At 41.9% G+C, this 24,178-nt stretch overlaps 2 protein-coding genes across 2 annotated transcripts in view; both read right to left on the bottom strand.

The window, feature by feature from the left end:
• The window catches only part of LOC118430751 (high affinity cationic amino acid transporter 1-like), a 32,705-nt gene extending 24,746 nt beyond the window's left edge, over positions 1–7,959 (bottom strand). Inside the window, exon 1 of the mRNA XM_035841769.1 lies at positions 7,805–7,959. The gene's annotated coding sequence lies outside the window, so the exon portion shown is untranslated. The remainder of the gene's footprint in view (positions 1–7,804) is intronic.
• A 3,843-nt stretch (positions 7,960–11,802) lies between these two features.
• On the bottom strand, positions 11,803–24,172 carry LOC118430651. The gene is made up of 19 exons (XM_035841634.1): positions 24,058–24,172; positions 23,201–23,324; positions 22,445–22,620; positions 21,762–21,977; positions 21,409–21,447; positions 20,722–20,829; positions 20,137–20,274; positions 19,569–19,679; positions 18,931–19,045; positions 18,346–18,536; positions 17,528–17,648; positions 16,703–16,833; positions 16,098–16,206; positions 15,646–15,785; positions 15,057–15,233; positions 14,425–14,572; positions 13,603–13,801; positions 13,121–13,262; positions 11,803–12,698 (listed from the first exon to the last, which is right to left on the bottom strand). The coding sequence occupies exons 4-19, from the start codon at positions 21,898–21,900 to the stop codon at positions 12,553–12,555; spliced, it is 2,154 nt and encodes a 717-aa protein (XP_035697527.1). The 5' UTR covers positions 21,901–21,977; positions 22,445–22,620; positions 23,201–23,324; positions 24,058–24,172; the 3' UTR covers positions 11,803–12,552.
• Between the last annotated feature and the right edge of the window lie 6 nt (positions 24,173–24,178).

The following is a 24,178-nucleotide window of genomic DNA, read 5'->3' as shown; positions in this document are numbered from 1 at the left end:
CATACCATTCTTTTCGCTCTCGTAAGCTACCAGTCCGGGCCCCGGTTTTGGAAATGTGACCTAAGCCTTAGTCAGTCCACCCTGACAGTAAGAAAGATGTAGGAACTTGAACCGACTGTTGTCAGACCAGTCCACATCTGGCAGCACGCTCAATCATCTGCTCACAGCGCATCAGAACCGAGTCGTGAGGAAATCCAGGCAAAGCCCAGAGAGTACCGCAGGGATTATGTGTTTGGTCAATACGTCGCAACTCGCAATAATTGGGGTGAAGTATTGACCAGATTCTGTCCGCAACGTCCAATTTATCCGCAGTGGCTGTTAAAATCTATTGCACCTCCCTAACGAGAGACATGGATTGGGAAAAGAAAACACATTTATGGTCGGCAATTTTTTCAACGCACGAATGTGCTTGGCATGACCATCGACATACTTGTCATTGTTAGAAAAAAATACAGAAGACACACTTCCTGCTAAGATCACCGAATCAACCTATCATAGAAAATGTGGGACATTTCATTTTCAATTGTTTTCAAAGAAGTCAAACCCCGCAATAGTAATGTAGGTTTAGAATCGTATTCGATATTCTGTATGCACATACAATCAAGTAATCTTCACATGTTAGAATTTAGATTATTTACCTGTTCTCAATCACCTCATGTATTTGATTTTGTTCACCATGAATTTGCAATAAACTTTTACTACTTACCGGATGGTGGCTATAGTGTATCTACTACAAACGAATTTCGTTTCCATTGTGTCACCAATTAGTTCACACATACTTTCTTATAAATGTCTATAATTCGACATGTTTGGGAAGTGAGTTTACGTTTGACATATTTTAACACACAAATCTCCTCGATCAACACGACAACAGTGTTACAGAGCGGAGTGCTGATTGCATAACAAAATTGCTTCTTGTCATATTTCTAGATCAAATCATCATTGTTTAATTCTTTCTCCCTTTATGTACTGTAGAGCTAGAGGTTTACTGACAGTCTAATCATGCTATTGCAAAGTTGGTGCTACCTTTTCTGTCCACTGGATTGAATTGATATGTATGGTTGTGCCATTCAAGGATTTAAGGTTGGTTTAAATGACTGTCTGGTTCTCAAAAGTACAATCTTTAAAACCTCACAACATCGACATGAACAAATAATGAATCAAAGTTTGTCCAGTTGAATGAATGGGTATGTATGTTTGTGCCATTTAAGGCTTTAAGGTTATATGTCTGGTTCCGAAAAGTGCAATCTAAAAAGTTTCATATCATCGACATGAACAAATAATGACAGTTTAACGCTGCTACCAGCTGCCATTTGAGTAACGCAGACGTGGGCACTTCCAATCGACCCAGACACTGGATAGAGCCGGAATATGGACTCCAAACACAAATGATTGCAACCCTGACCCGCTCTTTTCTTTTCCATAGGATGCCAGCGGGACACAGACTGTTATCAAACAATCAGGCTGAACCTCGGAATAATGGAAAATCCATCCGGTAATGACTCCAGGTGACACCGGGGTCTATCACCCCACTGTTGGCGGGATTGGTCGTCATCGGGCCCGGCTGCAGAGCCTTACAGGGCCTTCACACTGAAACCGGATTAGTGGGAATCAAGCAGAACCAGTAGGAATTAAGTATATGCAAAATTCGTTCCACATTCGGGTGGGAATTCCGAATGGACCTTATATCCCCTTCACACGAGAAGGAATGAGCCAAAATGCCGTCAGAATGAAAATTATTTTCTATTCCTAGGAATTTGTAGTGTATTCCAGAAATTCTCACTGCATTCCAGAAATTTGTGCCTATTCTTGTGACCGTCCCGACTGTTTTTCTCATGTTTAAAACTTTCGAGGCGCATTTGAGGTGAAGAAATATCGAACGGCATACAACGTGTATTCTTAAACTAAGGCATTCCAACATTATTCGAAACATTCTGATCTCATTCGATGGAGAACCGGCCGGTCACAAGAATGAAAACAAATATCTGGAAAGTAGTGAGTATTTCTATAATGTACTACGAATATAGGAACGAACCCAAGATTAAGAATATACAAGGATTTTCATTCCACCTCTCGTTTGAACAGGTATCCGGTCTATTTGGAATTCCCACCCGAATGTGGCACAAATTTTGTAAATCCTTCATTCCGGCTGGTTCTGCTTGATTCCTGCTGATTCGGTTTCAGTGTGAAGGCCCTGTAAGAGGGTCTGCATGCTCTTTTCCGTAAGGTGTAGGCAGCCTATTTGTATTTGCCGTAACTCGTAGTAGGGAAAATCATCTTATCTACGTAATTCGTAGCGAGGCGACCAAATTTAGCGTAATACGTAGGGGGGGGGGGGGGGTCCTCAGCGTAAAGCGTTGTCGGAACCCCCCATGCAGACCCCCCTATAACGGAGCCCGCTGGTGGAGGGTGATGGATGGAAACGCGTGCAGACTGACCCCGTGACGCTTCCGGCACAAGTCCATCATCATTTGTTAGGGCGGAGGGATCTTTTGATCGTTCCACGGCGGATGATATAAAGGAACTCCAGGGGAATCCGAAGGCCGGGCTCAATATCGAAAGAAAACTGGTATATAGCTTATGATGGTAGACTTAGAGTAGAACTGACTGTGTCTTATTTATAATTTATACACCTAGACATTTGCTTATATTCCTTATCCAAAATGAAGAAGGAGACTAGAATATGGTAGAATTGTGCAACATATTCTGTTTCCGATTGCACGAAAAGTGTGATTTACCAATAGCGGTAAATGGCAGGGATCTAACTGCATTGGTATGAAGTGACGTAATAGAAGCAGTGGATTGCTCGTTCCTTGACAACTAATGCTGACCATTTGTGTGTACTGATTGTATAAGTTTTGTTCCTTTCATCGTTTTAATGTAGCTGGACTCCAGGTAGAATAGTTATGTAATCGTGTAACACTAATGGAGATCGCAACAAAACAAACAAACAAACAAACATTTACAAATTTGGGTACGCCCAATTTCCCCTTTGTTTTAAAGTCTGCAGTTCAACCTTGCTACAGAATTGATTGAAGAAAATTGGATTAACTGTATTCATACGTGACTGAGGAACCTCTTCAACGATGCTACAGAATTGTTTTCTATATGGCAGATTTCGTCCACTGCAGGAAGGTGAATACACCTTTGCAAGGCAGAGAAGAGGCAGGCACAGTGTTCAAGTGTTCAATTCTTCCTTGTTGATCTGTTATCTTCAGTCCCGTCCTATTTCCAGAGGGTCCTCTTACAAGTCGCACGCTTTCTCTAACGTCATGGTATCAAATGGATGAAAGAATGTCTCCTAGCTGTGATTCAAAATGGAATATTTTCCCTGGAGCTTTGTTTTGTCGGTTTTCAGCGTACCATTCTAATAAACCCTTAATACACAGGACTGGAGGCATATCATCTAGGAAAGGTAGGATCTGATGTAGCGATCTGCAGAAAATTTACTGGCAAAATATCCAAGGGGTATTTTGTAAGATAAATGATGATTTGTGGTGTAGTTGCAACGAGAGATGAGCTAGGGAAATATTGGTTATTTTCAAATTGGGTTACTGCGATGAAGCGAAATAAACCGATTTCCAGCTGCTTGTAAGGCCAAGGTACGACAAGATGAAGAAGAGAGACGTACTGTGATAGTGAACAGGAGCTCCTTAATATGTCAGTCTAACATCTTTTAGATCTTTCCTATATTCTCATGAAGCATACTATACATGAGGTACTCCGTAGTTTAGCAAAGCACCATTTTGGACACAGTTCTCAACAGCAAAAGAATGGAGGTAGAAAACGGGATGTATTTTTCCGATTGCACACGCTGCATTTTCAAACCACATGGATGTAAAAAGGATAATTTGATTGGTGTGTGCGTTGCTAAAAGTAAGTAGGAAGACCGCCCAGGGGAAATTTGAAGTTGTAATGAGGGTGTTGACGGGATTTCTCGACATATCGATTGTTCACTTCCCCTAAATTGTACAACTTCTTGCTATTCCGAATCCATTCACATGCTAGGTTTGTCTCTACTAGACTACGGGTCGCTGGAAAACCGTAGAGATGGAACAAATAGAGTCCTGCTATACTCCTCTGGCCGACTAACTCCTCTATTTGTTCCATTTCTACTGTTTTCCGGCGACCCTGAGTCTGGTAGAGTTAATCTTACCATTTGACCCAAGACACACCACTGAAAATATTGTATGTTCAACTCTACTTAGGGGAAATGCACTCTTATCTCCCATTCAAAATTGTCTTTTATTTGATGCTGTATTTAAGTTCATCCAACAGACAGGTCGTTTTTAGTTTTAGTTGATTATATAGCCTTATTTTATTATTCCTAAGTTTGTAAACCAGCTGCACGTTCACTCTGTTACTTGATTCCTTGTTTATTTTCACGTCGTTATCATTATCTTTTGACTATGTTATTTAGTGTTCGTTATTTTGTATTTGTGTCCTTATTTTTGTCATGTGTAAGAGGAGAAGACTCAGATAAGCAACTTTGCTTTTTGTCAAATCGTCGTTAAATAAATGTGAATAAAAAAAATAAAATAAAAAAATCTACGCGGATTCCATATTTTACAAAGATTCATTGAAATTCTACGAAACAAGCGAGCCATCTAATACAGGGTACTTAGCACGCAAAGCAAATCCATATATGAACTTTTTGGACAGCACTTTTTTTTTTTCTGATCGTCACCTGTTTGACCCTGCCGGCTAGCGTGCATGAGGTCACGCCGGGTCTCATCTATTATCGCGAGATCAAGTGGGGCAGCACGCACCATCCGGGACCTTTACTCCCCCTACTCCTCTGAATGGAATGTGGGGCTTATAAAGCCACGGTTGCCATGGTAACGAGGTAAAATCGGCGCCGGCATCGCCCCATAATGGACTGTGGAACGTGAGGGGATCAAAGTGAGTTGTTGTTGCATTTGTCATCATGGAGCTTTAGGGTGTGTAGATAGGCTCTGTTGTCAGTGTGGATTTCACCAAGTCTTCATCATTGGACGCTTCCGAGAAGCACATAATGAAATTTAAAAAAAAAAAACTATAATAACAAACCGTAGGGAGTGATCCACACAGTAAAACCTGATAAGAAAAGGGGAAAAGCAAGCGCTGCAGTAACTACCCTACAAGCATTCCAACCCTAGATCAACAAAGAAAATGGGGGAAAGCGAACTCAGCAACTACTGTACACTACAAACATTTCAATGCCACAGAGTGCTTCATCTGAAAATTCCCCAAGAATGTTTTTCAAATCTGCAGTCCATGATTTGTGATCGCTGACCCTCACACATTGGTCATAATCATATCGTTCCGTGCCAGTACTGCAGCCAGGCCACGGACTCCTCGTTAGCACATTGGTAAGCAGTAGGAGGATGGCGTAGGCAGCTAAAAAGCAGCACCTTCCAATCATCTTTAAAGAGAAGATTTAAGGGCCCAAGAACCGAGAGGAAGGAAGTCCTCATCACCATTACTACCTGAACAATCAAAGACATTTTCGCTTTTATCTTATCCTGTCCTAATGCGTTTCGGCAATGATGATCGTTCTGGACACGCGTAATTGTAGACAAGAATCTTTGATCGATGATCTGACGGGCGACATTACCCTACTTATAAACAATTTGGCCGGGTAAAAAAAATCACAGGCGAGCTCAAGCAAAGGGAAAGACCTCCTCTGTACTTTCTTGAGCTTTCAGAAGATACATTAACGGGCTCTGAGGAAGATAAGTTGTGTATCCTTAACAACATATCAGTCTCCACACTAAAACGCCTCGGACTGCACAAATGCACAGAGGCCATTAGCCTGAAACTCCCAGTGCGTCACTGTGTGAAGAAAGCACTTAAATGACTTACCTAGCTTTGCTGGCGTTTATCTTTTGGTATTGGATGTAAATATACCATCACATATTCTACGCGGTACATTTTCTTCTGAAGTCAAAAGCTACTTTGGCTTGTGTGCTTTCTGCGATTCTGGGAATCCATGAAGATGTTATGTTTTTCCAATTTGACAGATTGACATTTTAATGGTTTTCTTACAAAACAAAAGCCAGCAAAATCATAATGGTTCTTTGTTTTGACTTTATCACGAAAACTGTCCGTGAATACATTTTGAAAAATACTATTTGCTACCATGTTATTTCATTATCTAAAAATGTGATGCTTGTAATTGTTCGAATGAATTTTTAAGACACATTACTATTTGTCTGTCCCCTTTCATGTCACTTGCAATAAGCCCTCTAGCAATAATTTAAATTTGCAATGAACTTATCACTATTATCTAAACGAGATATGCAACAACTTTACCGTCTAAAAATACTGTACGCCCAGTTAACGCACTGCCTGCTCCGAAACGATCTAAATGCAATTGACATCGAACCAGCAATTAACAAGGTATGGTACCACATCCACCGGATAAATGTGAAAAATCGCCTTCCCACTCGCTGTAGCGAAAAAAACATCGACAAGCGAATGAAAAGACATCCTTTGTACTTTCTTTAGCTTTCAGAATACACATTAACAGGCTCTGAGGAAGAGAACTTTTTACAACGCCTTGTGTATAAGTCTCCACACTAAAACGGACAACCGTGACAAATGCATAGAGGCCATTAGCTTGAAAACTCTATAGCTAGAAATCCACAGGATAAGCGTCGCTGCATAAAACCTAATCTCCAAGTAGATCTAAGATCATTGTCAGTGTTCACGCCTGTTCTGCAACATTTAGTACTCTTTTATCGCATTACACTTATTAACGGCTCAGCTCCACCTAGATACAACGATACTAGAAAATTGTACTTAATTTTGCGAAAACAGGCTTAAAACAGTTATTAATAGGCAGGATCCGCACATACATGTATGCTCGTAGGTTACTAGTTCACAAAACCTACAACACCACAGTGACTACATGTACAAGGACGGAAGTGACTCACAACTTTGACCGAATGCTGACGGTCGCCCTGTGGAAGTATTACCTTTTTAGGATATAACAATGGTCAGAGAAGGTCCCATACAGTCACCATGAGACTCGAGCTCAACCAAACGAAGGCTGCTTCCTTCTCTTCTAGCGCTAACGGATCCAAAGATCCAAAATAGCCAACAAGAAGGGTTTAAAACCACTTTCAACGCCCAGAGAATCCCATAATTTCTAACCACCCCTCGGGAGTTTTTCAAGCCTACAACCCATCAAGCTGTCAGGAAAGCGTACGTATCTACAGCAGTCATCACTTAAGCACTTCGCTAAATCCTTTCTAATGTTTTGCGCCAGGTACAGGCTTACGACAATTCGCAACACCGCGCGCGCGGCTTACAAAAGAAAACAACATTTCCTGAACTTAATACACCTACGGATGTACTGTATGTACGCCAGGGCTGAGAAACAGTATAAGTGATACGGCTCGTAACACCTGGCAGCTGATATCCAGGTGGATACGAAAACTCCAGGTGATTTAACAAAGATGTACCTTTATCCGGGTACCTTACCACGCGAGTGGCTTACAAAAGAAAACAACATTTTCCTGTCGATAGATGTCTATACACGTACGGATACATTGTATGTACGCCAGGACTGAGAACTAGTATACGTGTTACGGCTCGTATTACCTGGTGGATACGAATTCAAAAGTTCAGGTGATTTAACGAAAACGTACCTTTATTCGGGTACCATATGAGCGGCCTACAAAAGAAAACAACATTTCCTGACGATAGATATCTATACACATAAATTGTATGTACGCCAGGGCTGAGAACCAGTATACGTAATACGGCCCCTTCTTACCTGGTGGATACGAAAACTTCAGGTGATTTAACGAATACGTACCTTTATCCGGGTACCATATGCTCCTCAGCCCTGTCAGTGTACGGCTGGAGATCCGAAGCGGTGTTAAACCCCGGCTCTAATGGAATAAAGCCCTGCCGTCTCCGCCGCTGTAATCCCACATCACTGATGAACGCCTGCTCACCGCGTCACTCACACACTCCACCGACAGAGCGCCATGAAACATTCATACCCTGGGACCCCAAGCGGGCGGTCACGTGCCCGCACTTTCACTTTTAAGCAGTGATGAGAGGGGTTACGGGCTGCCCTCGGATGGGTGGGGTGTCTCCCCCTGGGGGTATGACGTCATCCTACATCAGAAGCGCTTTCATGTCTACAGGTCGTTTGCACTCTGGCGATCGATGAAGGACTGTTTAAATCTCAGAGCCAGGAAAGTTTGTGTTGGTCTCCACGGGTGTGGCACCGGGTGACCTCTGCCGTGATCTTGGCCCTTTGGTGATGGCCGCAAGGCGAGACACTCTCCGCTCGTGTCGGGTAGAATTAAGACGAGAAGATCTCATCGGGAAGTGATGTTTTATTCAGGAGGCTGTCGGCGGCCGCCAAGTTCGCACGCAATGACGAGGCCCTCCCCTCTCTGATGAACCGTGGCGACATATTCTTTCCGGAAAGTCCTCTTCTGATAAACTGTGGTGATGTATACTTTCCGGAAAGTCACTACCACCGTAAATTGTTAGTCAATTCCATCAGTACAGTTGATACGCTGATAAAAAAAAATACGGTTTAAAACAATGGTATGAAGACTAGAGATATAGAGAGTGTCAATGATGAGAGAAAAAATCGTAGTGAAATAAAAACGGCATTACTTTGTTAGTGTGTTACATGTACAATACAAGTTTGAACTTCCTGAAACAGACAAAAACAATAAACCTTAAAAGTCCGGTCTTTGATTTGCCCTATTCCTAAAGATGAATTATAACTTACGAAACCCTCAGATTATTGATTTTAGTAAATAGAATTAAGGCCATAAAACATTGAATAAGCAAAAGGCATTATTTCATAGATTTAATAGAAAGTAAAAGAACGCAAGTTCCATTTTTTCTCTGACAGAGACAAATAAACAGTTCAAAAACTACGTCAGTCTAAATGACGGGTAGATGCTTTTCTGCTCACACTTCAGAATCAATCAGTAAATGCATCCCGTCACGTGACGTTTGACCTATCATAGAATTCCTTTGAGACAACTTGTTATTTCTGCTTGCTCTATTAGCCGTCATTTTCTAAGAGTAAATAACTCAATTATGGCGTTTCAAAGGCGTGGGTTCTTTCTTATTAATAGACCTCCGTGTCTGCATGCATATTTGAGAGACAAAGCATATAATTTTAATCACATCAGGAAATACAGACCACCACCAGACTTATTTGATTACCTCAGTTGGAAACGACATTACCAGGGGCCAAGGTTTCAATTCTTATCCGCTAATCTGGTTGTTATGGAGACGCAGTCGTACTATGACGTAGGAAATTTGTGTTTTTCAATCGCATGTAAATGCCAGTGGCGTTATACCTGATACTGTAAATGCAGAAACTTTCGCGGTGCACCGGTGGCCGCTTCATCGCGAACTTAACACCACCGCGAACATTTTCCATGGCAGTAAGAGACTACAGTGCATGGTGCTACCGCGAACCACCGCGAAAAGTTCTTTTCCCCACTACCGCGAAATTAAATCCCCGCGAAATTAAATACATTTACAGTAGTGCTGTACTCTAACGCCCTTCTCACATCGTGAACTGGTTGATAAAATCATCATTACGTATAGGGCCTTCACATGGAAATCGAATTAGCAGGAATCAAGCCGAACCAGCCGGAGTGAATTATTTGCAAACTTCGTATCACATTCGGGGCCATTCGGGTGGGAATTCCAAATGGACCTTATAATTAAATCCCCTTCACACGAGAAGGAATGAGCCGGAATGCCGTCAGAATGAAAATTCTTGTCTATTCCTGGGAATTCGTAGTGCATTCTAGACATTCTTACGGCATTCGAGATATTCTTTCGACCACATTCTGACAGGATTCGAGGTGGCTTGCCGTTTCGATTCTCCATCGAATGAGATAAGAATGTTTCGAATAATGTTGGAATGCCGTAGAATGCGGTCAGACTGCAGTTAGAATAGTTAGAATACACTAAGAATCCACTACGAATGCCATTCGACATTTCTCCACTTCGAATGCACCTCGACAGTTTTTAACATGTCAAAAACTTTCGAGCCAGCCAAAAAAAACGGGGACGAATATCTCGAATGCAGTAAGAATGTTTAGAATACAGTACGAATTGCAAGGAATTGCCACGAATAGAAAAAAAAATTCATTCGGACGGCATTCCGGCTCATTCGTGCTCTCGTGTGAAGGGGGCTTTAAAGACTACATGCACTTATTCCAGCCTACAAAACCAAACAATTATGAAAGGGGTCTTGCCAGTGGTCTGATTTGCAATTGGTCAAAAGAAATTTAAAGAAAAAAGAAAACTTGGAGGCTAAGAAATATCTATGACTTGATTTGTACAGCTTTTATGGGGAAGGCCTATAGCTTTAGTGCAAAACGTACTTCGTACGTGAAGCTCAGTATAAACATATGTCAGTAGAATCCGTACTAATGTTTTTTTTTAAAGTTTGACCTGGAAATCAATCCACGTTTTGGACATACCGCCGGTCACGATTGTTCACCGATACTCCAAAAACGAGCAAATTTTATCCCAAACGTACCACAGTATGACAGATACAGTGTTCACCGAAGTCGGCCATCTTGAAATTTACTTGCGGTTAGTTGACTGTCCACTGTAATGTAAAAAGGTGGCCTGTTGTAATTAACTTATCGTTAATTTTTAACAAGGTGATATATGGCGTAGGGTAGTCACACGGGCATATCTCTGGCTTTCAACAAACAAGTCGAGATTATCAAGAAGATGTTGGAAGGGAATTGAATTACTTTTTTTCTGGCAGCTCTCGATTCCAAGAACAGACCCCTAGGCCCTATAAAGCAATGTTAGACAGGGTTATATGGGGTGAAATATGTACTAACCTGGTACCGACCTCAGGTCGGTAAAGTATGTAAGGACAAACCACATGACGCTTTGTTTTATGTTTCCTACCAGTAACTTTAGTACAACCTTTGAATGTGTCTATTTAGGATTCTTCGATACTAGCAATAAATACTATTGTTTCACATTGTAAAACATGTCACCAATACCGCGGCATCGGCAACAGTCGCGGTCTATGATACAATAATAAGGGCTTATTGATTTCCAAAGACTAGACTAAGTGTGAGTGGTGATTATCTTTTTCACAACAATCACCACCTGTAATAAGGATTAGAGAGCCACCCGAGGTTCACAGTTACATGATATTTGATGGGGTGAGAAAGGTTATGATATGTATATTACATTTGTATCATGGATAAATATCTACGAACCCATTTCTTTAAATGATAGATGAAAGATTGGCGGCAGTACATGGAGCGGGAGAGCTATCTGTTTGCATTATTGACAATTCATCAAAATTTTTTCGTTATCTATATACGGTTCATGTGTTCCAATAACAGACAGGCCACCCAACATACGTGTTATTTATGCTAGAAAAAGTAAGTTTGGTCATTTATTGTCATTCTTATATAAGTATATATCTATCTATCCATATCTATCTATATCTATTTACATGTCTCTCTCCCTACATATATGTATCCATCTATTTATCTACATGTATGTATATAACGTTATATAATGTGAAGAAGGCAAAATACGTTTAACGCAGACGATCTGACCACTGAAATACTGGTTATTTATGCCATTTTATGCTCGATTGTGATACATTTTTGATTGAGTATCAAAAGCTACGCCAATGTCATAATTCTTAAGATACTTGAAGGAGGAAGGTAGCATGCTATCCCATCTGTCCGTGGTCCCGAGAAACCCGTAATGTAGACCCAGTATGGCGAGGGAACGCTATTTATCACAAATGAAAAACAAAATGGCGACAGGACATATACGTGACAAAATTCATTTATTTGCGTTATTGAAAAATGCCCAAAGGGCTTATTGTACTGAGATTGACACATCTTCATTTTCAAATATTTAAGCTACGATTTACCTATTTTTCAATATACCTCCCTCTGTCGCATCGTAATGAAATAAAGTAGGCTACATAAGGTTTAAGAGATAATTTTATGTCATCTATCTGTAAACAATGAAGAAATTGTCACACATGTCATCACCGACATATACGCGTCTTGAAATATAAACAAATACAGCATAATCGACTAAATTCATCACAAAAAGATCAAACGATTTCCTGTAAATATAACACATAAAAGCCATGTTCTTAATTATTAAAAATGTTATCATGACTTAATTTTTGTATAAATCATATATTTATTCCAGATGTCTCAAATAATTTCTGTATAGACCATTTCTGTATAGAGATATCATTCATTTATCATGGCATAAATGCCCTACAATTGGTTCATTACAAATCATCCATGTGTTGTTTGATTTCCCTACTGCATATCATCATACAATTCCAACTGATGATATCGTCTTGTTCCCAATACACTATAACTTACACCGACCATTGGTTATAAAGCTCTGAGTGGGAAAAGGGTCTGTTCCATTCAGACATAAGGGGGGGGGGGGCTCATTCTTCTGACCTGAGTTCCGATAGCTAGCTTTCAAATACTAGAATTTTTAACGTATCTGGACGACTATGTTTTGAGAATCTTAACGTAAAGGTACTGCATCTTAAGGAATGACCGGATCAGTGTCATCATAGTAGTCATAGTAGTCATCGCCCCCATCTCCAGGGTTCTCACCGTCCCCAGGGTCGTTCCCGTCCCCAGGGTTGTCACCGTCTCCGGGGTTGTCGCCATCTGAAGGCGTCTCACCATCTTAAATCAAAGATGAAAATGATTGATTGACATACGTTTCTTTCAACAAATCTTTCTTAACATTTTTGAACATCAAATGCACAACACCAGCCTCCTTTGCAGATTTTGTAGTGGTGGCGTTTATCTTTTCTGGGTGAGCGCTGATTTGAGATTTTCAATATCGGCTACGGTTCCCTAGAGGGTGTTTTGCAGCACCCAGCATAGAGAACCTTAGTCTTTGGTACTGCAAATTGTTACAACCCAAAATTTCCAATCAGCGCTCCAGAAAATAAAAATATACGCCACGCGCTGCCACTGCCCATACATATAAGTCTGCGAAGGGGGCTAGCAACCATAACAACGTACAATACAATCATTGAATAAATGTAAGACGGTACCAATTCATAGTGATTTTTTGTAAGTTTGAAGATTTGCCGACTGACCTGCGGTGTCACAGCCGTACAGCTCAGCGCGCATGCACGGGAAGTTGCTGTCCACCACAACGATGCGCAGGTACTGGGCCGTTATGGGCGAGGGCAGCTGATTGGTTACCGGTGTCACGTGATCGCAGTTCCCTTCAAACACCTATGGAGAGAGTCACACAGAACATTGATGCTAATTTTGCACAAAATGGGGATAACAATCCCCTTTCACAATCGTTCTAATAGACAAATTGTGAAAGAAATCTTTTAAGTTAAGATACTGGTAACTGGTCTACTAGAAGGTAGAAATATTTTGATAATTCCTAGGTGCAAATATGAAACTTCACTTGTCTCATGGTCTTCAAAATTCTTCTTTTCACCAAGTTATTCTCACGACAACGACAACAGTGACAACGTCACCATCTTCTTAAAATACCTTTCAAAAAAACCAACTAGGCCAAGAGGCCGAAGGAATTAAATTAACAAAAGTTATACCATCTTACCTTTGTCCTTCCACCTTCCTTGTACTCTCTCCATATCCTCCCGTCCTGGCTGTAGGTCAGTGTGTACGACTTGACGTGTTCGAAGTACTTGTCTCGTCCCTGTGTGGCCACCCCTGTGATCAGTTTGGTACGGCCCAAGTCTATCTGCAGGTACTCCCCGGCGTCTGAGCTGGCCGCGCACCACGCACCCACGCGTTGCCTAGCAACACAACATCGTCCAAAGTCAGTTAAATGTATGTGAAACTATGTATATGTATGATTAATGAAACAGTTCCTGGCCTTGGTATTGTTTTCCCACTAAAAAGTTTGATACCATAAGTGCCTTTGTCCCTGGTTCTGAATGACACATATCGACAAGACTGATGCCCCTGTCCCTGGTGCTGAATGATAACCAACAATGCTGGTGCCCTTTTGCTGAATGGCACAAAACAAGAATTGGTAAGTCGTCCATGGTGCTAAATGGCACAAAACAACAATATAATAAATTGATTGTGCCTCTGTCCTTGGTGCTGAATGACACACCAACTATACTGTCCGTCTTGTACCCTTCGCGCTAATTAACACCACTGGTGCCCCTGTCCCTGGTGCTGAATAATAACCAACAGTACTGGTACCCCTGTCCCTGGTGCTGAATTATACCCAACAATACTGGTACCCCTGTCTCTGGTGCTGAATGACACTTTGATACTTTATTCAGTCTATTAGCTAACATGGACAAAACTGGCGTCGCTAAACTGGTGCCCCTGTCCCTGGTGCTGAATTAAACACCTATAAGACCAGTGTCCCAATGTACTTTCGACACCGACAGAGAGGGTATCATACCTCTGATAGTCGTCCTCGAAGTTAAGTCTGGCGTTCTTCGCTCCTACGTCCCAGGTGCCGTAGTCCAGACTGGAGGAGGCGGAGAGCTGTTCGTCAGGCAGGGAGTAGCCGCTCTCCTTTCCAAGGCCGAGCGGAGTTGAGCAGGAACCTGGGTACACCAATCAGATAAACTTAGTCGCGTCGTGTACATTTGTGGCGTAGCGGGTAGAGTGTTTGGCTCAGATTCTAGAGGTCCAGAGTTCGATACCCGCCATTCCTCGACGTTGTACCATTGAGTAAAGACAATTTACACGACCTTCCTCACTTCACCCAGGTGTAGAACTGGATACCAGACTACCTTTACCTCCTCGCTATATTTTGTGGCGCTGTTCAGATAAGTTGCTAAACTTGAGTGCAGTGCCACATCCGGAAGCAAATAAAAAAACCTTGCGTTGATTATGATGGAGGTGCAATGTCAAGCGTTTGACTTCAGAGAGTCTATTTCAATCATGTGGTAAGACTTTAAACTTGGCAAAAGGACTAATTTACGGCAAAAGTAAACATGGCCCTTACTGTAGATAGAATTTCAACTATTTCCAAACTTTGTGTAAAGATTGAAATAAACTGCAGGTTTTAATGTTCCAGTAACGAACCTGGTGCCAGTGTGGGCCTGGGTGGAGGCTTGGTGCCGGGAGGACCAGTGGTGGGGGCCTCGGTAGGGCGCCGAGTGGTGGTCGTTGTTGTCGGTGCTTCTGTCGTGGTCGTCGTCGTTGTTTGAGGAACTGTAGTAGTCGGTGGGAGGGGGGCTTCAGTGATGACTGGGTCAGTTCCTGAAAAGAGGATTTAAAACGTTAGTCAATCTAGTAATAAGAATTGCTCCATTGGAATTGTCTTAATGAGTCATATCACTTCAGACACTATGAGCCTGACTTTGATGCCTCACATGATACTGTCATTATAAACCAGACAGGTACAGAGGCTTGTTTCTCATTCTACAAAGAGTGGTGCAAAATCTAATACGCGTGGCTTGTTTACAAAGGCATTAGATGCAGACTCAAGTATGAATCAGTTACATCAAGGAGCTTTTGAGAGCTCCTTGGTTACATGTAATACGATGGCCTTTATTTATAATGTGCATCTTCTTGTCAATTCGTCAAAAAGGTAAACTAACCATCCTGTCTGGTCTTACACAACTCGTTTTTGTTTAAAAGTTGTTTAAAAGAAAGGAATAATGTAACCCACCGTCCACAATGCGCTCGTAGTAATCTGACTGCGGGCTGAACCACGCCGGACAGCTCTCGAACGCCGCCCGGGCAGTGTGCCTGTTGTCCGTAGACAGGTGACAGGAACGGTACGAGCTCACGTAGTCAAAGGAGAGACACCTAGCGGAAAGAAAAAAATTTTCAGTGCCATTTCATCGTTGTTTTTCTTTTAATTTTGCAGATCACACAGTCAAGATTAGTAAATATAACGCCTTGCAGAGTTTTTCTTCATTTATCTACCTTTAGTTATTTCTTGGTTTGGCTGTTCAGCATGCACAGCCAGTGCTGGCCGAATATACTGTGGCTATTACAAAGGGCTAGCCCTGCCGACAAAAAACAGAGACAATACAAATGGAATTTGACAAGGACAGGATACTTATTAACAACAATATAAGTACATATTTTTTACATAGTGCGTTGCAGATATCTCACCTTTCGTTCTGTCCGCACCGCAGTTGACATTCCTCTACGGTTTGGCCGTAAAACGAACCCAGCTGATTCTTACCCAGGATACATGCTTCCTCGATCAACAGGAACTCAACTGTGGGGTAAAAATAGATCAAACTGATAAAGTTTAAGTGCTTTAAATAAATTATCAAATAAGCCATAGAATATACTATGAAAAGTCATGATACATTTGACTGGCAGCGCAAAGGGCAAAGTCACGATGGATCACTTTGATAAAAGGCGTATTTTGGAATTTGGAAAGGACTCTGCTTGAACATACTAAGTTGTGGAGAACATGTTATAGAATAGGAACAGTGAATCTGTGTCTGATAAGTCAAGTTCATGTGTTTGACGGGAGAAGAAAGAACATGCAGATAGAGGAAAAAGTAAAAAAGAGAGGGTAAAATACGTTGTTGATCACGATATTTGTCATCGTCATATTGTAATTTGATTCATTCATCGCCTCCATCAAAAAGACATTTCTAAGTATCAGTGTCGCAAACTTGTATCTCGCATGCGCGAATGAATACTTGGCATCCAAGTATAAGCAAATAAATTTCAGATCAAGAATAGAGACTGCCATCACGTGCCTTCAGGTTTCTTCTCGTAGAAGTCGGAGATGACGCTGTACTCTTCCAGACACTCGTCCACAGCCGTAGCGCGGGTATCCATGGACAGGTGGCACGAACGGTAGGTCGCCACGTAGTTGAAGGAGCGGCATCTACAGCAGACATGGTCCGACAAGATTCGGTCGGTGAAACTCTTGATCTGGTTATTTCGCGCGGTTAACATTTTGTCTTTTCTCATTATCAAAATTACAGATAATATATTGGGTAAGCTTTGCGAAAATTTTACAGATCTATCGTCACGTAGTTAAAGAAGCGGTATCTAAAGCGGACATGGGCGGACAAGATTCGGTGAAACTCTGTCGCGTGGTAATATCAAGGTTTGCATTTGTATTAGGAACAATTATATAGAAGGTTTGTCTTTTCTCAATACTAAATGTAGAGGTATTTTGTAGGGTAAGCTTTACTACAATCTTGTTTTGAAAGATCTTTCGTTCTAGACTATTCTCGAGATCTCATTTTCATACAATCCCCCTTCCGTTGTGTAGTCAAGTTTTTGCTACGTCGGATTATTGCTAAGGTGGTTGTGCGCATGCGTTGAGTCAGGGTTTGGGTTAGGGCCATATGATAAGATTAGGGTTGGGTTAGTGTTAGGGTTAGCCTTCCCAGTGTGACCCTTTCTCCAAAACTACACTGATATGCTTGAACGACACGTACTTCTCTCCCTCAGGAATACTTAACCCCCAAGCAGAGCTGGGCAAATATTTGGCTGGGGCAGAAATTTGGCTTGACACCGAGACCCAGGCCAACCTACTCGATCACACTTGTGTTGTTTTCTTTGTTTCCTACCTTTCTGCTTCCGCACATTTCTCAGCGCACTGCTCGACGCTCACTTCATAGAAATTCCCCATGGCCAGTTGGGACCGGCCTTTAAGACAGGTGTTCGTGATGACATAGAACCCGTCCATAACTACAAGATAGAAAAAAGAAGAAAAAAAATTCAGACGACCGAAAAAAACTATATATCACGACATTGTTATTATGGTGCACTATATTAATTTTCATTCTATTTTGGAGTGCGCTTCACCACTGTTTCATGGTATATCTCAACATCCGTTCTGGAATTGTTTTTTCACTCTGATTGGCTACAGCTTTCAGGTGGATTTGTTACGACCATCCCTGATTGGTCACCGATTTCCAGCGCTTTCGTCAATACGTCTCTGTTTGGTCATATGTTTCCAATACTTTGTTATTACGTCTCTGATTAGTCAAATATTTCTATCGCTTTTGCCACCACGCGTCTGATTAGCAAAAGGTTAACAGCACATACGGTTGCTTTTCATTCGTCAAGCTCTAACGCAGTCTAACTGTATATGTCAAACCTTTGGCCCACACACAATGCAGACAGTAGAACAATACTGTAGAGAAGATGATAGATAGGAAGAGTCGTAGACACCAAGCTACAAGACAGAGACAGTTGAAAGAACGGAAATACCCATCATACATTCTGCTTCCTTGATAGTATGCATAACACCAGCTTATTTTTTTAGCCTTAGCGGAACTTCTGACAGAAACGTCCTTCTGCAAGGGACCAAATCAGGCTGCCAACGTCGCTAATTTCGATTGTTTTTGGACAATTTATACATATACGAGTCTGCGATACATACCGGATGCAAAGGTATCTTCGTCCTCCTCTTCTGACGATTCCTGTTCTGGCTCTGTTGGTTTCTTCTCGTAGTAGGTAGTGATTCTCTTCCAGGCGGGGTCGCAGGCCTTGAAGGCGTCAGGCGCAGTGTCACGTGTGTCAAAGGACAGGGAACAGTGGCGCTCGCTGGGCACGTGGTCAAACGACTTACATCTGTCAGAAAAAAAAAGAATAAAATAAGACCCATTTTTCAATAAATATATCTATTCGTGTTTGCCTGTCTTAATTAAAACAGGCAAGGATATTTTAAATTTATATTTCTAACTTGGACGTTGATCTGTGTTGGTGGTTAGCATTGTTGCATGCTCAACTATCAGCAGCTGATGCCGCGTGTTCTAAAGATCACAGAATTCGGCGATTGGTCATTTGACACTGACGATGGCTACAGCCGAAATTTGACTTTGACTTTGTACTTGAATACAGCTCAATGGCCCACAATTTTATACCATTGCATGCAATGACAACCCTATTCCCCAGCTTTCGTCAGCAATGTTCACGTTGCCATGACAACTAATCATGTAAAAGCGTGATATTTATATTAGCTTACCTGTCGTCATCGTCACAGCGCTTGACGCAGTGCCTGAGGGTGGTGTCGCGGTGGGTTCCCAGCTGGTTATGGCCCCGGATGCAGGCGTTGTTCACCACACGGTAGGACCGGAGCCCTGTGGAGGGGGTTGTAAAACAGTTGTAGGACTTTTAGAGCGCTTCAGACAACGGTTTAAACGCGCGACTTAAACATCTAATCTCCAAGCAGATCCTACGGTAGCATAAGACAGTATCAAAAGCTGCCAGAGTGAAGCCGGCCTAGCAAGGAGTGTGTTTGGCTACCCAGTGGCTGATGACTCCCTTTGGCCAGCTACACTCCTTAGCCATCGTTGATACTATTTTATGCCTCTGATAAATCTGTCTAGAGACTATTGAAATCATCCCTTACAATGTTTCATTTCATGCTGTCTTCTAGAAAACTACTTGATACCCTATAGGAATGCTCTTTGGTGTGAGAGAGACCAAACTACAATCAGACTTCCAGTTCTCCAAGTATGTCATTACAACATTCCCACTTACAGCCTATCACACTGTAATGCGGACACAGACCAAAACTGTCACATGCTTAGACCAATAGATAAACACACCGAAAACAACATCTACGTGTTTCTAACGGAGGTAGTAACTACAATAGCTTACACTTCTTATTGTTGCCGAGCGGTCCCTTGCGCAGGCCAGCCAGTTCTTCCCCGGTCATTTCTCCATCCGCGGGCGGCGGCATGGCCTCCACTGGCATGGTCAGGGCAGATACTGTGGGACAGAGCAACATGTCTCATAGTTAGGGTTCGCAATGACAAGTTCTGAGTATTTCTTTACTTTATGCTATTTATTTTGTACGCTAGAATCCTTTAGAAACCAGTCTGTGCCTGACTGAGAGGACCACCCAGTCGTTTCTGAAGATGAATAAGTAGATAGAAAAACTACATGATCATGACGGAAAATTCACGTCTTACGTCTCAATATTAAACAAAATTGACCAATAAGGGCCATGGTGTGTCGACGTCCTCTGGGGTTTAGATACTTTATCATTAGATACTTTGGTGTGTAGATACTTTATCGTTAGATACTTTATAAGATATTTTCATAAAAGATATTTTCTGAAAGATATTTTCTGAAAGATATTTTCTGAAAGACATTTCTGAAAATATATTTGCGATTTCACTTTTTTGAAAATAACTTCTTTTTGAAAATACGTCAGGTTTCTTACATTCAGCGAGAACGTTGTCGTAGTTGCAGCTCTCGCAGCTGAGTCTACAGTTCAGCAACATCCACTCCGCGTTCTCCTCACACTCGCCCTCTAGCGCCCACTGAGGGCACTTCACGTTGGTGTCCAGGCAGGGGCCGTCTGTGAAAAAAGACAATAAGAACGGGTTTGTGATCAAATAAAGATACAATTGACTGTTAGACAATTATCTAATTTGCGAATATCTGTCTGACAGTATGTTGTGTTGAGTATCATTATCTAATTTTCGAATTTGACGCATATAGCGTTATCTAGATCAATTCATATATATGTACAACTTGCAAAAACGAGACATTGCTATATTGACTTACCATTCGGAAGTATTGTATAACATTAACTAGATTGTTTCTACCGTTAGATTAGATTAAATTGGGTTATCTTAGATTGATTAGATTCTAGCAATAGTACATAATTCAATTCCTATGTATATACAGATTGCCATACATTGTACGTCGTTCTTCTTCTTCTACCCTCACATATTGAGGAAATAAAGTTTTGGACAACGGAAATCACTAACAGATATAGATACGGTTCAATGCGTTAACTTACCGCATGTCTCGCAGCTAGTCTTGCAGTTGTACAGCATCCAGTTCTTGTTGTTCTCGCACTCTCCAGCTTCCGCCCAGGTGGGACATTGGGCGTGCAGGTCGTCACAGGCTGGGGCGGGGACAAATCATGTTACCATGGAAACTTCAGACCAATCAAGGCGGGTTAACATCAATTGGCAATCTATGCTGAAACTTTTTCTCATTACATTTACAAGTTATGGTGAGTTTCCCTGATGAAGAACAAAATGGACTATGTTGCACAACCCATTGGATTATTCCGACACTTGGGGATGATTTGAAAGCAGCGCTGCCTAAATTGGGCCAGATTATCAATTAACTTTTCAAACGTCTCTCAGAAGATGGCACTTTCGATTTCAAGACCCTTCTAGTTCTACAACTCCCTGTGGGTTAAGGACGCCACTAACAATCATTGCGAAATGAAAAAAGAATTGCAAGTTAAGTGGAAGTGTCGATTTCGTACGTGTACTTTGGTCCAATTGTACATGTAGATAACGACTAATTTTTAAATCTTAAATGCCAAGTAGATCAATTGATTGATTGATGAATATAAATCATCTAGACTGGTGAGTTGCAATTTCTTTGTCACCGAAGGGTTTTGTAATTTCTTTGTCACCAAAGGTTTTTTTTTAGTGCATTTTCAGATATTTCAAAAAGTTCTGTTACTCACCTCTGTTCTCAGGCTCGGGCAGATCATCATCATCGCGGTCTGAAACAAGAAAAATTGGATGTACAATAAAAGCAGAAGCCTTGTGAAATCCTGTACAAAATGTAGAATCTATAAAAGCTCTCTGAACCTTTAACGTTTGGCGGTATCGACTTTAGGGCACCTCATACCAAGGTCAATTATCTGATGACGACCGGGAGTACAGTGAAGCATTTTTAGGTGATTTTTTTTTATTGTCGACCATCCAAACTTTAAAATCTCAGAAAAAAACATCTGAACAGATGAGCTTCCTGACACAAAAATTCCTTTCACGGTTCATACAAACACCTTAAGCAAGCCACACACGAGTCCCTTACCGTTACAGTAGTCGTACATGAGCTGGACCTGTCTGGCGTCAGACTCGCTGAGTTCTATGTAGGGCTGGTTCTCCACCGGTCGGAGCGCTCGGATGGTGTTCCGGCCGTTGGAAGAGAAGGCGTTGAAGGGGTAGTGCATGATGGAGGCGTAGTCGTACTCCTCGCCGAAATCGTTCACGTCTTCCTTGTCGTACTTCTCAAACTGCTCCCTCAGGGCTGGAGAATGTGTCAGACGTTGTAAACAAAATCAGTAGGGAACGGACAGGGTTTAATCAAGCTTTGTTTTGTGAGTATATCCAAATGTACTTGACAATTTACTTTACGCTATTTTATGTAAAGCACATATCGTGCACATATCATGGAAATGTGCAAGTCATCTGTATAGTATTTGGAGGTATGCGGTCTCAGAACTCTTGTTGTAGTTGTGTATGTTTCAATGCACCTCTTTAGTTATTACTGGTGCTAGTCATTATGCTAGGAATATGGTATCTCTAATTTTATTTTGGCCTCGATATCGTCATCTTGTACGCAAACCGTGAAAGGCCGCTTCATATCGCTGCTCGTAAGTAGTTATTGTATATACCTGTACTATGATGTAGATATTGTCGGTAACATTTTTAGATGTGTGCATGGGCCATTGAACCTGTGGCAAACAAGAAATAATAATGAAAAAATCAAGATACCAGGATCGACGTTAGCCCACAGGACCTCGATGTAGTCGTCCCTGTCCGGTCGGGACTGCTCGTGCCAGAAGCCGATGGCGTGTCCGATCTCGTGCACGTTCACGTGTGTGTACTCACAGCCGTACCCGACCGACACATACTGCTTACCGCCGATACGGCCAACCTGGGCTTGACAACTGAAACAAGATCAGCGGTATTATAATATCACCGAAACACTCATGACACACACTGACACACATGCACACACAGAGGTGTGTGAACTCATAGCCGTACCCTACCGACACATACTGCTTACCGCCGATACGGCCAACCTGGGCTTGGCAACTGAAACGAGATCAGGGATTATGAAGAAACTAACCTTCATCTAACCAACGCTGGGAAAATAGTTGGGTTATATGTTACGCACTCACAAAGATACATATACACACACAGACAGACAGACACAGACACACAAGTACAGACCCAGCCCATAAGATAAACATGCATACACATACACGTCAAACAGACAAACATACATAAACACACACACTCATACAAGAACACATTCAGCCCTCACACACAGAAAAATACACACACGGACACACACAGAGAGAGAGAGAGAGAGACATGCGCGCACAGACGCACACACTTACACAAACCCACACCCAGCCCTGCACACACACACACAAACACACACACACACACAAACACACGCGTGCCAGCGCACTTAAACACACACAAAAATGAAAGCTAAGTTAAGAAGACAAAATATCTCACTATCGTCCTCTGTAGAACTCGACGTAGTCTACTTCCGAGGTCCTCTGGACGAACCGCAAACACGTCTTGGCCTCCCACTCTCTTATGGCAGCCCGGATAGCGACCAGCGCGTCGGGCAGGGCCTCTGGATAAATGGAAAAGGAAACTCAGTTATAAAATGTCTTAACGTGGTCATATACCAACAGACGGTGGCGACCGATGAAAGGTAACGTTAACTACAAACTTGCAAGATTCAATTGAAATGATTCCAAAAAATCCAGTTGTTTGAGTAACTGCTTTTTGGCGTATCTTATTACCTGGTTGTCTAACCTTCATTGACGTAAAACTGAATAAAGTTTTAATCAATTCTTGTGACTTGGCAACTGAACTGGTAGGATTTGAAAAATAAACTAGTGCTTAATGGAACACGGCACTTTTTTTAGAATATAAAAACGTCTCTCCAACAAGATCTCTCCAGTCCAGTGTCACTGACGAAAGACATCGGACGTTGTCTGAAACATCTGACCGTTTCCAAAATCATTACCAGTCGTTTGATATAATTGAGTAACTGCCTTTTGGTTAACTTACGCAGACTGCAGTCTTATTACATGGATGTCTAACCTTCATCAACGTAAAAGTTAATGGCGTTTTCTGTATGTGTATCTACACATTGTCCTTAAACACTGCGCAAGTCTACTACTATAGTACCTATATAGCCGGTTTAACCGCCCTTCGGCGTAACACACCTATCCAGTTTTTATCGACACTTGTGACTTGGCAAGTGATAGGATAGACCAAGACAATATCTACGTTATAGATTTGAAAAATCAACTAGTGCTTAAAGGGACTTGGCACTTTTTGTGTTCAATCAAACTTACGCAGACTGCAGTCGATGGTGTAGGGAATGATGCCCTTGGGCCAGCGGTGTGTCTCCAGTGCTGAGGCGGCGGCGGCGACCTCGTCGCCCAGCTCCCTGTTCCTGATCTGTGCCCGGATCGC

The sequence above is a fragment of the Branchiostoma floridae genome, chromosome 14, assembly GCF_000003815.2.
Source record: "Branchiostoma floridae strain S238N-H82 chromosome 14, Bfl_VNyyK, whole genome shotgun sequence".
NCBI classification, from domain to species: Eukaryota; Metazoa; Chordata; class Leptocardii; order Amphioxiformes; family Branchiostomatidae; genus Branchiostoma; species Branchiostoma floridae.
Note: the sequence above shows the minus strand (reverse complement) of the source record. Positions and strands in the feature narration are given on the sequence as shown.